Raw genomic sequence first — 15,121 nt, forward strand, 5'->3', positions numbered from 1 at the left:
GGGACTACCCAAATACTTGTAAGTGTATACATACTCATAATGTATCTTGCTTGCAAATATGACAAAAGCCAATATGAATGGGGCAGTGATGTGACAAGAAAGAATTATTCCCAAATACACATCACTTCGGATATTTAATGTTCTTGGAAATGCTTCAAGCCATATAGTGATCATTTAGAATAAGATGATGACACTGATACAAGTATTAGACTCACTTTACAATGCCTGGTGTATATTTTTGAATTTTGAAAAGGGAACAAGGGTAAAAGTTAAAAAAAAAAAAACAAAACCACACACACAGTGAATTATTTAGAAATATACTACAATCTATCCTGGGTTAAGAGTTAGAACAAAAACATACTTACTTTCCTGAAAGAATGTCATGCCTGAGTTGTAAAACAAACAGGTACCTGACAAACACATACAAAAGTCAACAGAGGGTCACTTCCCCAGCCGCTTCCAATCCCCAACGTCCCATCACAAGCCCCGCCCCCACACGCAGCCCGGAATTCTGCATTGTAAAAAGGGAGTCCAAATCCAATGAGAACTTGGGCGGAAGCATCTCCTCCAGGAAGGCAACCCAGAACCTAGCCAGGAAGGTGAGCGCATGTACGGAATTCGCAAGATACTTGGAGGATGGAGCACGGAACACCGCGCGGTCCAGCCACGGCCTCCCCGGCGGCCTGGGTGCCCGGGAAGAGCCGCACGCGCACCAGCGCTCGCACACAGGCACGCAACGCGTCCAATGCAGCGGGCGGTGGAGCCTTCGCAACCGCCCGCAGTCAGCCCCACCAGCAGCTTCCAGAAAGGCTGCAGCTTGTATCAAGACTGTATCAAAAAGTTTACGGCTGACTGTGGTTAGCAACTGCTTGAGGCTTTTTTTTTTTTTTCTGATGCAGTTTAACTGCAGACTCCGTCTTTCAAAAAAACAAAACACACGTGCACAGACACACACAAAGGAGACAGAAATCCTGGAACTGGACTGTGGCTGTTCACAGGGGTCACGAAAGATGGGGAAGAAGGCAGCACGTAACACAAGTGGAGTTCACTTAAGTCAAAGATTAAGTGTTTTTGTTTTTGTTTTTTTACCGGGAGGACGTGGGCATCAGAACCGCTTACAGTGCTTTGTAAAAACCAAAACTGCCCACGCTCCACTCCATACCTACAGAATGAGACTCTCACACGCAAGAGTGGTCCCCAGGAATCTGATTTGTTCAAAAGCTTCCCTCCCAGGTGTTTTTGATTCACACAAGCCCGGTTAAGAATCACTGGCTTTGATGACAGCTAGAAGCAGCATGCTTCATAAAGGACTCTAGAGGGGAGCACTAGAATAATGTAATTTGTTTGAACTTTGAAAACACTGCAGCCAGCCACTCTCTGTGGAATGGATATAGGACAGTGTGGGTGACCCAGACGTGGGGGTGGTGGGGAAGGTTCTGGGACATTCCAGAATGTTATTGCTTCTGACAGGCGCTCAACCACCATCAAACTGAGTACCCACATCAAGGAGGACACCGTGCTGCTGTGGCCAGAACATCCAGTTCCTATAGGAAAGCCTAACTACAGAAGCCCAGCTGGCCTCTCCTGGGGCGGGGTGGGGGGGGGAGATGTCTGTCTTTAAAGTATTACTTAGGTGGTCATCTCCAGGCTAGCGGCCACCACCGTGGATCACCCAGCAGCTTACATGTCACCACTACTGTCCATCACAGACCATGACAAAGGAGATTGTGGAGACATCAAAAGTAGCAGAAGGCTGGATAGAGCATCTCACTGATAGAGGGGTGAGGGAAACTCAATATGTAAAATGTTTTTTATGTCTCTTTTGCTTCGACACTGTTTTTGAAGTCTAAGAGACAGACACAGGCAGGCACACCATCAAAGAAGTTTGATGGGGCAGAAAGATACCAGGAAGGAATTCTAATAAATCTGATACTGTAACAATCAAGGGAATATTTCACATTCCTTAAAAAAATCAGGTGGCGATTTTGGACTGAGAAATGCTCTTCTGATATTTGCCTTCTCTTTTTGTATCTGAGACAAAATAAAGTGCCATCGACCAACTAGGCAGTTTACCCAAGGTCCAACAAAATAGAAATGGGACAAAGAAACAAATGTTTAAATTTGGATTCACTAAGAAAAAGGTCACATTAAGCAAAGTGTGGATTTTCAACAGAATACAGAGATAAGGACAGCAAAGTGCTAACTCTTGCTCAGAATATAAAGGCAGCAGATGGAAGAGGCGGCAAACCTGCAGGGGAGAAGACCACGGACTGTTAGTGAGGCAAGTGCTGTGGGTGTGGGGGGGTGGAGGCACCTTGTTCTGCACCTTGTCCTACCTTGTAAACTCTTCACGAAGGTTGTTCGGTTCTGAAGAATAATATTTAACTCGAAAGTGCAAAGCATAAGCAGGTCCAACTAAACATTTGGAGATGGAAGGTTGAAGATGTTTTTCCCCAATGTTGAAGATCACAGAGTGGACAAAAGGAAAAAAAAAAAACACGTTAAATCTAGTAACACATCCACCACGACACTGGGTGGTAACAACGGAACATAGGAAGCTAGTAAGTTCTTTTCCATCCTAGTTTGGAAAACTAAAATGGACTTTCGTGTTGACAAAGATAGTTTAGCTAGTAATCTCATTCTGGAAGAAAACCCAAAGCATCTAGATGATTACTGAGCACTGACACTTTACTTTTACCCCGATTGCCAAGATACTCCACACTGATACTAACGTGTAACAAAACACGAAGTGGGTAAAGGAAAGTGACACATACACAGCCAGGTGTTCTGTAATCTAAAAAACCACAGTAAAAATACCTCAAAAGTATTAACTTAAAAAAAAATTACTCACACATCAGCAACACTGAAGAAATGTGGTTACCACAACTATAAAATCAGAGAGCTGGTCCAGACTGACAAAGAGCCCTCCTGCTCTCCCATTCTCTGAGCCTACTTTATAACATTAGGAAATGAATGTATCAGGTATAAAGTCATGTTTCTGAATGGCATATTTATCAGTCCTCATTGGTAGAAGTGCCTGATTTTAAATGAGAGCTTAGGCTGTTTTTTAACATCTACTAAAAACTCATTCAAATTTTTAAACTCTTAACTTTTAGCCAGCCTTAGGAAATTAAAATTCATCCTTAAAATGGAATCCATCTTAAAATGCTCCTGAGTTCTAATGAAAACATAATACCTCAAAACATTGGCAAAGGACTTCACTCTCTGACAAAAGAAGTAAGGTAGTAGGCTAAATTCTGCTTACTTACTTTTCATCTGCTTTTTTATGGGTTTCGAATGATCCAGCCAGTGCTGAAAGAAAGAAAATGTTTTGTTTTTTTAGGAATAGTTCATCAGCAACATTACACAGACCTCAGAGTTACCCTCCCTTACAAACCTTAGTAATTCTACCCATAAAAACCACGGATTGGACCAGATTACGAGCTCTTACGCTGGGGATCTGCAAACTGCAGGGGGTGGTGTAAAAATATCTGTGCTTCATGAAAAAAAAGATGCCCCACACATCACTAATTATTAGAGAAATGCAAATCAAAACCACAATGAGGTATCATCTCACACAGGTCAGAATGGCTATCACCAAAAAGTCTACAAATAATAAATGCTAGAGAAGCTGTGGAAAAAAAGGAACCCTCATACACTATTGGTGGGAATGTAAACGGGTGCAGCTACTGTGGAGAACAGCATGGAAGTTGCTTAAAAGACTAAATCTACAGCTACCATTTGATCCAGCAATCCCACTCCTGGACATATATCCAGGAAACCAAAACACTAATTGGAAAAGATCATGCACCACAATGGTCACAGCAGCCAAGACATGGAAACAATCCAAGTGCCCACCAACAGATGATCGGTTTAAAAGGATGTGTTGTGGTGTGTGTGTGTGTGTGTGTGTGTGTGTGTGTGTGTGTGTGTGTAATATTACTCAGTCATAAAAAAGAATGGAATATTGCCATTTGCAACAACATGGATGGACCTAGAGATTATCATACTAAGTGAAGTAAGTCAGAGAAAGACAAATACTATATGATACAATTTATATGTGGAATCTAAAAAATAATACAAATGACTCTACACGCAAAACAGAAACAGACTCACAGAAATAGAGCAATAAACTTATAGGTACCAAGTGGGAAAGGCAGGCAGGGGGGCGTAAATTAGGAGTATACTATACATAAAATAGATAAGCCACAGGCTTTATGGTACAGCACATGTGTGTGTGTATATATATATATATATACATGTATGTATATATATATAACTGAATCACTTTGCTATACACCTGAAACTAGCACAATACTGTAAATCAACTATACTTCAATTAAAAAAAAAGAAAAAAATAGCTGTGCTTAAGCACATTAAGTGCATTTTTTGGGGGGCAAGAGTTAGCTCTTCCAAGATGTGCCTTTACCTAATTAATCTATAAAGTCTCTTCTAGTGAGAAGAGCCACCAGCTGCCTTTTCCTTCTGAGTTTTCTCAAGTTACAATCAAGTCCCCGTTAATCTAGAAAAGACTCCAAGCTGCACCGCTGAAAATCTGCTCATATATGGGTCTTGTAATTCTGTTGCCCTAAACTCTGAAATTAAAAACCAAAAATCATGATTCTTATTCTTTTGCCAGGAAAATGACCCACACTGAAGGCGGAACAACAGGTGGGGATTTGCTTAAGTTAACTTTGCCCTGGTCAGTGAAGGCATTTCAACTTCCTCTTGTTCTCGCCAGAAAAATCACTTCGGTTTTAACTATCAAAGAAATTACAAAACCATTTCTCTCATATACAATTTCCTCTGTAACTTCCACGTTGTTGATACTACAGCACTGACGAGCCTCAGGAGACTCACCTCCAAGGAAAACAACAGTTAGGAAAAGTGCACTGTGAGCCCCTCCAGGCGAACATAAGCCTCAGAGGGCAGGGACCATGCACTTCATCATCTCTGAGTTTCCTGCACCAAGCACAGAGCTTGGCAGCCAGCGGGTCCTTATTAAATTCTTAAGAAATAAATAAATGTTCAACATACTTTTAAAAATGAGGCAGATAGGGACTTTCCCCATCCCTTTACGTAAACTTGATACACATTGAACGCTGCTGTTAGAATAGCAGTTGGAATAACAGAGCCCAGAGTGGGATTCTCAATAGCTGTTCAGAATCAGAGGCCATTCTGCTGGCTGTCAATACACTTTCAGAAGCAATCTAAACTCTACACTTTCTAATAAAGAGAAAGGGCGGGACTAAATGAGTACCGTGTACTCTACCCTTCACCAAAGAGCCCATTATGACTGCATGGGAGGAGGGGATAAGGAAACACAAAAGCAAATAATAGATGAACTATAATACAATAAGCGGTGAGCAGTGCAATGGGAGAACGTGGGTTTAGTCACCCTTACTCCCAGCCAGGCAACTGTGTGATAAAAGCCACAGATCCCCACAGCCGGCTGCCTATGTCAAAGGCTCATGGACAGAATGCTTTATCTCATTGTTAAAGGCTTTGAATTGGAAACGACCTAAATGTCCATCAACAAAGATGGATTAAAAAATGGCTCATCCATGTAATGAAATATTATTCAGCCTTTAAAACTGATTTAGGCTTATATTTACTGATGTGGCAAGAGATCCACTGCACGATGTGAAACAAACAAACAAAAATCAGGTGGGATCCCATGTATAGAAAATTATTATTTCCTATCAGTATATGTCCTGAAGAATTTACAGATGTTGTTTCTGAATGTGGGACTGTGACTGCTTTTTTTTTTTTTTTTTTTTTTTACTTTTAATAAGAGTATTATTTTCACGAGGGGTGGGCCAGGTTGTCAGTTTCCATTATTCACTCATCACCTGCCTATCAGGCAGTTTTTGATGATCAGTTAGAATTAGGTCTCACTGCCGCCCTCAACCACGCTGGAAATGCTGGACCTCAGCCCTTGGGAGGAGAACAGATTAAGTCTTGATAAAAACATAATATTAACTCTCCTGCCAAATTAAGTATCATGCTAATGGCTTGACTAAACCTGTTCTTCACCTCACTTTCAAATGAATTGATCCTTACCAGTCAAGGAAGGTTCTCCCTGCAACCAGCCTTCTAATCTTATTAGTCCCAGAGGCTCAGAGCTTGGTGGAGCTTGTCCCATTTCTTCCCTTTCTCATGTCTCCATATCATAGTTGGAACAGAGCAAATTTGAGCCCACTGTTCCTCTCCCTCTACTGTCAAAACTCTAGTGCTTGGTCCAGGTCTGTGTCTGTGCTTCCTCAGCTGTGCCTTTCAATCCTGGCTGCACATTTCAATCACAAATACCCAGGTTCCACCCAAGATCATTAAACAGAATCTCAAATCATTAGTCTTTCTCAAAGGCTCCCAGTGTGCCCTTTAAGTATTCAGAGCTGAAGTTTTCCCATGTCCTCTCCCACCCAAGAGTATGCCCTAATAACTGATCCTGGGCATGCTGAAACATCCGTGACCCTTTCTGAAAACTGCCGTCTGACCTCTGCAAAATCTCAAGCAATTGTAAGGTTTGCTAGCCAGATATCAATGACTCATGTTAACGCACAGGCTGACAGATGACGGCTCCTACTGGACAGGAGACTGCCCTCCCTCTGACCACACTGCTGAAGGGCCCCCTCATCCATGTACGCTGGCCTCCATCCTTCCTGCTCAGGGCAGGATCTACCGGGATGGTGGCCTGTGAAAAGTCTGGGGCTGGCTAAGCCGGGAAAGGAATCAGAAACGGCTCCATTTTAAAAAGCTCCTCGACCCCATGGGGCTCACGTCAGGTTTGCTTGCCTGTATCAGAGGTGATAAGAAATGCAGTCACAATCTTAAAACAAGAGATGATAAAATCTATCTTGTATCCAACCAGTTCAAAATGACCTGACTTTCTTCTCAGCAGCAGGAGATGACCAGGCTCTGATCACTCATATTTAATCCCACAAGACATGGAATTATATCCCTGGGAATTAATCCCTGGGACTTCCAGACTCCGGCACTCAGGTCCAACATGGCACTTAGTAAATCATACCCTACGCTGGGCGTGGAGCCCTGTAAGGCAGCAGTAGGATCTGTCTTGGATGTTCACCTGCATCCTGGCTAAATATAGCCAAGCAGCCTGTCGGCAGAGGGCAAGGCAAACGGCGCCAGCCCTCTTAACAGATCATTAAACCAGTCACTGAAAACAGACAGGTGCCTTTCTGAGTTCAAAGGGCAAAGCATTTAACTCAAACACTCTAATGGGTACTAGGCGGTTTCTGATCTGAATTTCTCATCCAAGTCCATCTGGCAAAACCCTCTCCATAAATCGAGATGTGAGATGATTGGCAAAGCCCATCTGTTCTAATAGTACATCGGTTCTGGAATTAAAACACGCATGAGGCTGGTTGTAGAATTTAACCGTCTAAAATCTACACAGAAGCACTTGAATCACAATGGCTAGGAGAAGCTCAGGGGCTGAAGAGGGTCTAGAAACTCTGCCTGAACCACCCCTGGGCCATCAAGTTTGAGTGATGGAACACATAACTGGCTTTCTAGTACCTATAGATTTTCTTGGCTTGTAAAAAACTGTCTAGTTTGCATTTAAATTAAAGCTGGAAGGAATCTGAGAGATAATTGTATTCAAGGGATGAAAAGAGAAAGAAGGGAATGAACACTTTTGGAGCTTATTGTGTGTGATACCGTGATTCATAATAAGAAATGTATATTTGGTCTTTGTCAGTTTCTGGCACAGAGCTCCTAAAATTCTTGTAATTTCGTTAAGTGATAGGAGCAATAAAAGTGTCTTGATATTCATAACAAACCCCTTTCAGACACACCTGGATTTATGAGGCGACTTTGGGAAAGCACCTAAGGATGAGGGCTGGTTGCCAGGGGAACCAAAATTGTGATCATAGGATTGGAACTTTCAGTCTCGCCGGACTTCTGGGGAGGAGACAGGGGCTGGAGGGTGAACCAATCACCAACAGCCAAATGATTTAATCAACCACAGCTATGCAATGAGGCCTCCATAAAAACTCAAAAGGACAAGGTTCGGAGACCTTCTGAGTTGGTGAGCATGTGGAGATTTGGGGAGTGTTTGGAGAGGGCATGGAAACTCTGCACCCCCTGCCCGTGCCTTGCTTGCCCTGTGCATCTCTTCCATGTGGCCGTTCCTGACTTATATAGCCCTTAATAATAAATTGGTAATCTAGTAGGCAAAAGGTTCCTCTCAGTTCTGTGACCTGCTGCAGCAAGTTAATCAAGCTCAAGGAGGAGGGTCATGGGAGCCCTCAATCTACAGCCAGTAAGTCAGAAGCACATGACAACTTGGACTTGGGATTGGCGTCTGAAGTGTGTGCAGTGGGGCTATTGCTACCTCTGCCCCAAATGTTTGCCCCTCCTCTGCCTGGCAAAGTCCTCTCTTCCTCTGCGGCTGTGGCCCATCCCATGTTCACCCTTCCCCTTTGATACCTTGATCATCTCATCAGTGACACTCAGGCTCCAGATTCACAGATGGGAGGACTGAACTCACTGTATTCCAAGGGACCACCTGTCTGCCTCCTCCACCAGAATGTGGCAGGCAGGGATGCCACCCAGCCTCCTTCTGCACCACACAGCTTGCCGCTGAGTAAGCTCCAAGTCAAGGTCTGCTGAATGGCTACTGACTGAATGTTTTCTTTCTGTGTCTGTGTGAGGGTTTGTGGGGTAGGGGGGTGATGCTCCTGTGTGTAATGGAATCAGTATGACCCAGTGGAAAGTGCTGGCCTTTGGAATGAGAGAGACCAGGTTCTAAAACCTGACTCCATTCCTTACTTAAACCTCTACAAGGTTCCTAGTGAGCTTCGGCTTCATCATCTGTAAAATGGGCCTGCTCCACGGCCAGCTTTAGACTAGTGATGAATGTTAACAAGAAGAGTTATGTAAAATCTCTAGTCTGATGCCTGCCTCCAGAGCTCATCAGGGTGGGAACTCAGTAAAGAGCAGCTACCAGACCAGTCAGTAAGAAAGCTGGGTGGGTGCAGGACAGGCCAGGCTCTCAGAAGAAAGCTTTGATGTGTAAAAATAGAGCCCTTGCCCCTGCTTTGAGCTGTGTCAAAGGGAGAGCAACAGAGTGGGTTCCTGGGTGGCCTTCCTGCTTTAATATGGAAAAGGGAAATAGGAAGCCTCCGCCCCAAATGCTAAAAATAGGCGATGCCAGTAGACTTTGACCTTGCTTCAGGGCTGGGCAGTGTACTATGGAAACTGGGCTTGGCTCTTTGCAGGGAGCTGGGCATATAAGCTGGGGACGCAGGGAGCCATGCCAAGAGCCCTGCCACTGCCAACCCTCTGATTTGCATATCAGGGGCTGGGTGGGGATGTCATTCCTTGCAGGAGCCTCAGTTACGGGGCAATAAGCCAATGACCAAGTAGACCATTCCCTTCCGGGCCCTCACCTGCCACCAACTGCTTCATCCCAAGCCCTCAGAAAAACCAATGGCTCAGTGAACCTTCCCAAAGGACTCATCTAAATCGCTAAGGTTTTTCCCACAGGCAAGGTGGCCTTGAGGTTCCAACTAACCTCATTCTCAGTGCATCACCCCGGGGGCTGTGATGACTTCCGGTGCCCACTGGCCTGCCCGGCTAGGAAGAGGAGACCCACACCCATGTTGGATTACAAAACCCTTTCTCCTCCATTAACTTCCCAACTCCCTCAATTCCTCCATGAAAAGGATGTCACTACGACCACTGAGAGTTAGGAAAACCGAGGCTCTAAGTACAGTGTACTGAAAAGGGCACTTGAATCTGAAATTGTAAAATCTGGGTTCAAGCACGAGCTGTGCTAGTCACAAAGTGACTTGCCAAGGCCTAAAGGCTTTGGTTTCACTATCCAGAAGATGGAGACATTGACAAATGGTTCCTAAGGTCCCTTCTGGGGCAAAAGACTGAAGTTCTAGGTTGTGTGCCTTGCCGCCAAGAACCACCAGGTTAAGAAGAGGGAGCCCTAAGTCTCAGGATCTCATCAGAAAGGTTTGTTCACATACACAAATAATGAGCCTGAGGCCAAATAAGCCAACAGCCACAGAGGGCAAAATAAGCTCAGCTTTACAGAGCGGAGGGAAGGCACGCTGAGAGTTCAGGACACGCTGCAGGAAGGGCTGTCATCAGAGATGGCCAGAAGTTGAAACGGGGTGAGAAAGGGAGTTTCAGGGACGGGGCAGGGGGGAGCCGGCACAAGCAAAGGCCAAGAGATAAATGCAGGCGTCAGCAGAACCCAGCCTGCAAGGAGCCCAGCTCAGAAGCCAGACCGATTAGAAGGGGCTGGAAGCTGCCGCAGCTCTCGGACCCTCAGAATCAGGCAGGCGAGGCCCCTGCACCTGCTCTTGTGGGGAAGAAAAGCCTGTCGGGTTCCCGGAGCTGCGTGCTGGGAAGACTCTAACGCCTGCAGGGTCTCAGTATCAGCAGGTGTACGGCCTGGGAAGGACACCCGGATCCCGCCGGGAGCATCCTTCCTGCTGCCCAGGGCCAGGGCTCTGGCGGACAGGAAAGCCTGGCAGCCAAGTGAACAGAGGGTCCCAGCAAGGTCTTTCATGGGGAAGCCACATTGCTGGCTTTTTGGGAACCCAAGTGGCTGGAGGGCAGTTGCCTAGGGATGAGGACATGTTACCAGGGCAACAGGTACTTGGCTGTAACGGTAGAAATGACAGATATCTTTTCCCTTCTGACTAGAGAAGATGTGTGGGTCAGACACACCTGCCTCCCCTTTAGACTCAGAATCACTGGACATTAGAACCAGAAGAGCTCTTGAGAGAACAGGTCTAGGAACCCCACTTTACAGATGAGAAAACTGAGGCCGAGGAAGGAAAGGTGGTTTATCTAAAGTCCACCAAGGAGCCAGGGCAGAACCAAGAACAAGGTCCAAGTCTGACTCCTAGTCCAGGGCCACAGACAATCTGAAGCCAAAAATACCACATGCATTAGAACTGGAGAAAGGAGAAAAGAGATGAATTTCTGGGAAGAGAAGGGCTGACCAGTGTCAGATGCTGAGGACAGTAAGGAAAACTCTAAATTCAGCACTCAGGAAGTAACCGGGAATAGAACTTTGATGCAGGTGTCGTGAGTAAACGCTGGAGAAACAGGCAAACTCCCTTAAGACAAGGTTGTAAAAAGGATGGGCAGAGAGAAGGAGCAACTTTGAGATGCAGGGAAGAAAACTCGAGGCGTTTTAGCTAAATGACCTCAGTCTTCTTACTAGGTAAGAAGTGAGGCAACCAGGAGAGCAGTCTCTGTGGGGACTGGGCTACAGGCCTGTGGTCCAGATTCAGAAGGGGAACCGTGGGGAACTTCAGAGTCCACTGGGGGCTGACGAGTCTCCAAGAGCAGCTCAGAGGCTTAGATTTTGCTGAACCTGTCATCTGTGCTGGTGCCAAAAGGCACAGCCTGTGGCTCTCCAGCAACGCCTGGCAGCCTGGGAGAAGGAGCAGAGGAAACAGATGGGCCTGTGTGTGTGTCAAAGGGAGGCCAGGGGACAGTCACGGGGGCAGAAGAATCAAAGGGCAAGCAGGAACAGCTGAGATGGCTGAGGCTTTTCTAGGCTGGGAGGAAGGCAAGGGCAGGAGGAGGCTGGGAGAGGGGAGCTGAAGGCAGGAGGGGGTCATTAAGAGCCAAGGCCAGATGCAGAGGAACTGGAAGGATGGGATCAAGGGAAGTTATCACGGGATGGGAAATGCCTTACTCTGTCTGTTCCCTCCCCCTCCCCTTATTCTGTCTAGCCCCTCTGCTTTATTTTTCTTAACCCGTATTACCACCTGGCATATTACACAGGTGTTCACTGTATTATCCACAGTGCTTCGAACAGGGCCCAATGCATAAGAAGCACTCAATAAATATTTTTAGATTATTGAATAAATTCTCTTTGAATAGGTTTTGGGTTTCAAAGAGATTTTGTTGGGGAGACTCTAAAGTCTTTCTTGCTTGTTAAGGAGAAAAAAATCTGGAGGTCTCATGTGCTCTGATTTCAAACTATACTACAAAGCTACAGTAATCAAAACAGTATGGTACTGGCACAAAAACAGACACACAGATCAATGTAACAGAACAGACAGCCCAGAAATGAACCCATTTATATGATCAATTAATCTACAACAAAGGAGGCAAGAATATACAATGGGGCAAAGACAGCCTCTTCAATAAATAGTGTTGGGAGAACTGGACAGCTACATGCAAACAAATCAAACCGGACTATGATCTCACACTATGCATAAAAATAAATTCAAAATGGATTAAAGACTTAAATGTAAGACCTGAAACCATAAAACTTCTAGAAGGAAACAGGCAGTATGCTCTTTGACATTGGTCTTAGTAGTATTTTTTTTAGATAAGTCTCCTCAGGCACGGGAAACAAAAGTAAAAATAAACAAATGGGGCTACATAAAACTAGGAAGGTTTTGCACAGTGAAACTATCCGCAAAATCAAAAGGCAGCCTCCTACATGAGAGAAGATATTTGCAAGCGATACATCCAAGGGGTTAATATCCAAACTATACAAAGAACTCATTCAACTCAACATCAAAAACACAAACAACCCGATTAAAACAATGGGCAGAGGATCTGAACAGACATTTTTCCAAAGAAGACATACAGATGGCCAACAAACACATTAAAAGATAGTCAATGTCACTAATCAATGGGAAAATGCAAATCAAAACAATGAGCTATCACCTCACACCTGTCAGAAAGACCATTATCAAAGACAAAAAATAACATGTATTGGCAAGAATGAGGAGAAAAGGGAACCCTCATGCACTGTTGACAGGAATGTAAATTGGTGCAGCCACTATGGAAAATAGTAGGGCGATTCCTCAACAAATTAAGAATAGAACGACCATGTGACCCAGGACTTTCACTCCTGGATATTCATCCAAAGAAAACAAAGACATTAATTAGAAAAGTTAAATGCACCCCTATATTCACTGCACCATTATTTACAAGAGCCAAGATATGGAAGTGACCTAAGCACCCACCAGTAGATGAGTGGATAAAAATGCAGTGTATATACATACATACACAGACATACACAGTGGAATATTTCCCAGCCATAAAACAAAGAATGAAATCTTGCCATCTGTGACAACATGGATGGACCTAGAGGGTACTGTGCTAAGTGAAATAAGAGAGTGAAAGACAAACACTGTATGATTTCACTTACACCTGGAAACTAAAAAGCAAAACAAATGTACAAACGTAAAAACAAAACAGAAACAGAGTTATAGATACAGAGAACAAACAGGTGATTGCCAGCAGGGAGGGAGGGAGGAAGAAATAGGTGAGGGAGATTAAGAGGCACAAGCATTCAGCAGTTGCAAAATAAATGAGTCATGGGTATGAAATGTGCAGTATGGAGAATATTGTCAATAACTATGTAATATCTTTGGAAACAGATCATAAATAGACTTATCTTCATGATCATTTAGGAATGTATAGAAATATCTAATTACTATGTTGTGTAGCAGGAACTAACATAATATCGTAGGTCAATTATAAAATAAACAAGAGTAGTTCTGAGCTGTGTTGAGTTCATTCACTCGAGTGCCTCCACTGTGAATAGTTCTTCACTTGAGTGCCTCCACTGTGAACAGTTCTATCTCAGGCAAAGCGAGGGAAGTCTTTGCTGACCTAAAACCACCTCCTGGAGCCTGCAAGATGGTTCTCTAGCAATGCCGAGACCTGCCCTGACCGCCCAGCCCCCGAGCCCACTAAGCCTGGCTGGGATTCAGCTGTGGTCACAGCACCCGCTCACTACACCCAGCAAGAGTCCATGAGAAGATGGTGGTGCAGCTGGTTAAAAAAAAATAAAAGCAGCATCCTTAAAAGAATTTCTGTGATAGTGTTTCTTCTTTCTACTTACTCTAGAGATATGCCCACACTGCATTCCTATGCTTGGAAAGGTCCCCCTCATGCAAACCCCCGCACGACAGGAACACATCTCTCTCTTCCTCTCCCGGTTACTGGCCCTGTCCAGGGTGGGCGTCATGGTGCCGTCAACACCACCCCAATGCTGCTGACTGCAACAGTATCACAGTTTTACTCCTGTTTCCCCCATCAATTCCTAGCAACTGTGGATCCGAGATTAGCATCAAAAGTCAATCCATCCTGCAAGGAATTAAAAGAACACCTACCGCAACCTGGGCGGAGTCGAGGAACTGGAGGCCAAAGTAATCTGTTTCCACCAGGTCCAAGTGGTACACAATCTGATCAAACAAATCCTGGCCTTTGGCATGTTTCTGGAAGACAATTGGGTAGATGAAAATTTAGGGTGTGACAGCTGAATAAGAAACAGGATTTTAAAAAGAACACAAAAGTCACTTTTCTCTCTCTCTTGCATACACATTTGTGTCACAATACACAATTTTTAAAAAATGTAATTATTTTTATTGTAATACAAAGTCATGATTAAATCTACGTGTCCATGAGGACAAAGAAGACACCAAACAACTACTTCATAGGATGATTAGGGAACCAATGCCTTATTATGAAAACTGGTAAATAAAGCAGGGAAAAAAATCAAGCATGAATCCTGCCTTTAGCTGTACCACTGGGCAACCAAAGAGCAGACGACAGCATGTACAAAACTTAACTCAAAATGCATCAAAGACCTAAATGTAAGTAAGAGTTAAAAACAAAGAACTCAGAATGAAACATTCACGCAAATCTTCACGACCTTACATTAGGCAAGAGTTTCTTAGATAAGACACCAAAAGCAAAAGCAACAGAAGAAAAAAACAAACTGGACATCATCAAAATGTAAGATTTTTATGGTTCCAAGAACACTAAGGTATCAAGAAAGTACAAAGACAACCCAGAATGGGAGAAAATTGTACAAATTATATATATGATCAGGGGCTTCTATCCAGAATATATAAAGAATTATTACAACTCAATAATAAAAAGACAAACATCCAATTAACAATTAGGCAAAGGATATATAGATAGTTCTCCAAAGACAGACAAATGCCCAATAAGCATATGAAAAGATGCTCAACATCATTAGTCATCAAATGCAAATCAAAACCACAGATCCTTCCCACCCACTCGGAAGGCTATAATAAAAAAGACAGATCACCAATGTTGGAGAAACTGAAACCCTCTTATATTGCCCATGGGA

At 44.1% G+C, this 15,121-nt stretch overlaps 1 protein-coding gene across 4 annotated transcripts in view; it reads right to left on the reverse strand.

The window, feature by feature from the left end:
- The window catches only part of EPB41L4B (erythrocyte membrane protein band 4.1 like 4B), a 121,733-nt gene that overhangs the window by 74,541 nt on the left and 32,071 nt on the right, over nucleotides 1–15,121 (reverse strand). For all 4 annotated transcript variants that reach the window (XM_064490384.1, XM_064490383.1, XM_064490385.1 and 1 more), the window contains exons 2-5: nucleotides 14,136–14,240; nucleotides 3,270–3,312; nucleotides 2,337–2,415; nucleotides 366–410 (exon numbers count right to left, since the gene is read on the reverse strand). In XM_064490384.1, coding sequence (XP_064346454.1) covers nucleotides 366–410; nucleotides 2,337–2,415; nucleotides 3,270–3,312; nucleotides 14,136–14,240 — 272 coding nt within the window. The remainder of the gene's footprint in view (nucleotides 1–365; nucleotides 411–2,336; nucleotides 2,416–3,269; nucleotides 3,313–14,135; nucleotides 14,241–15,121) is intronic.

This window comes from Camelus dromedarius, chromosome 10 (genome assembly GCF_036321535.1).
Source record: "Camelus dromedarius isolate mCamDro1 chromosome 10, mCamDro1.pat, whole genome shotgun sequence".
In the NCBI taxonomy this organism is placed as follows: domain Eukaryota; kingdom Metazoa; phylum Chordata; class Mammalia; order Artiodactyla; family Camelidae; genus Camelus; species Camelus dromedarius.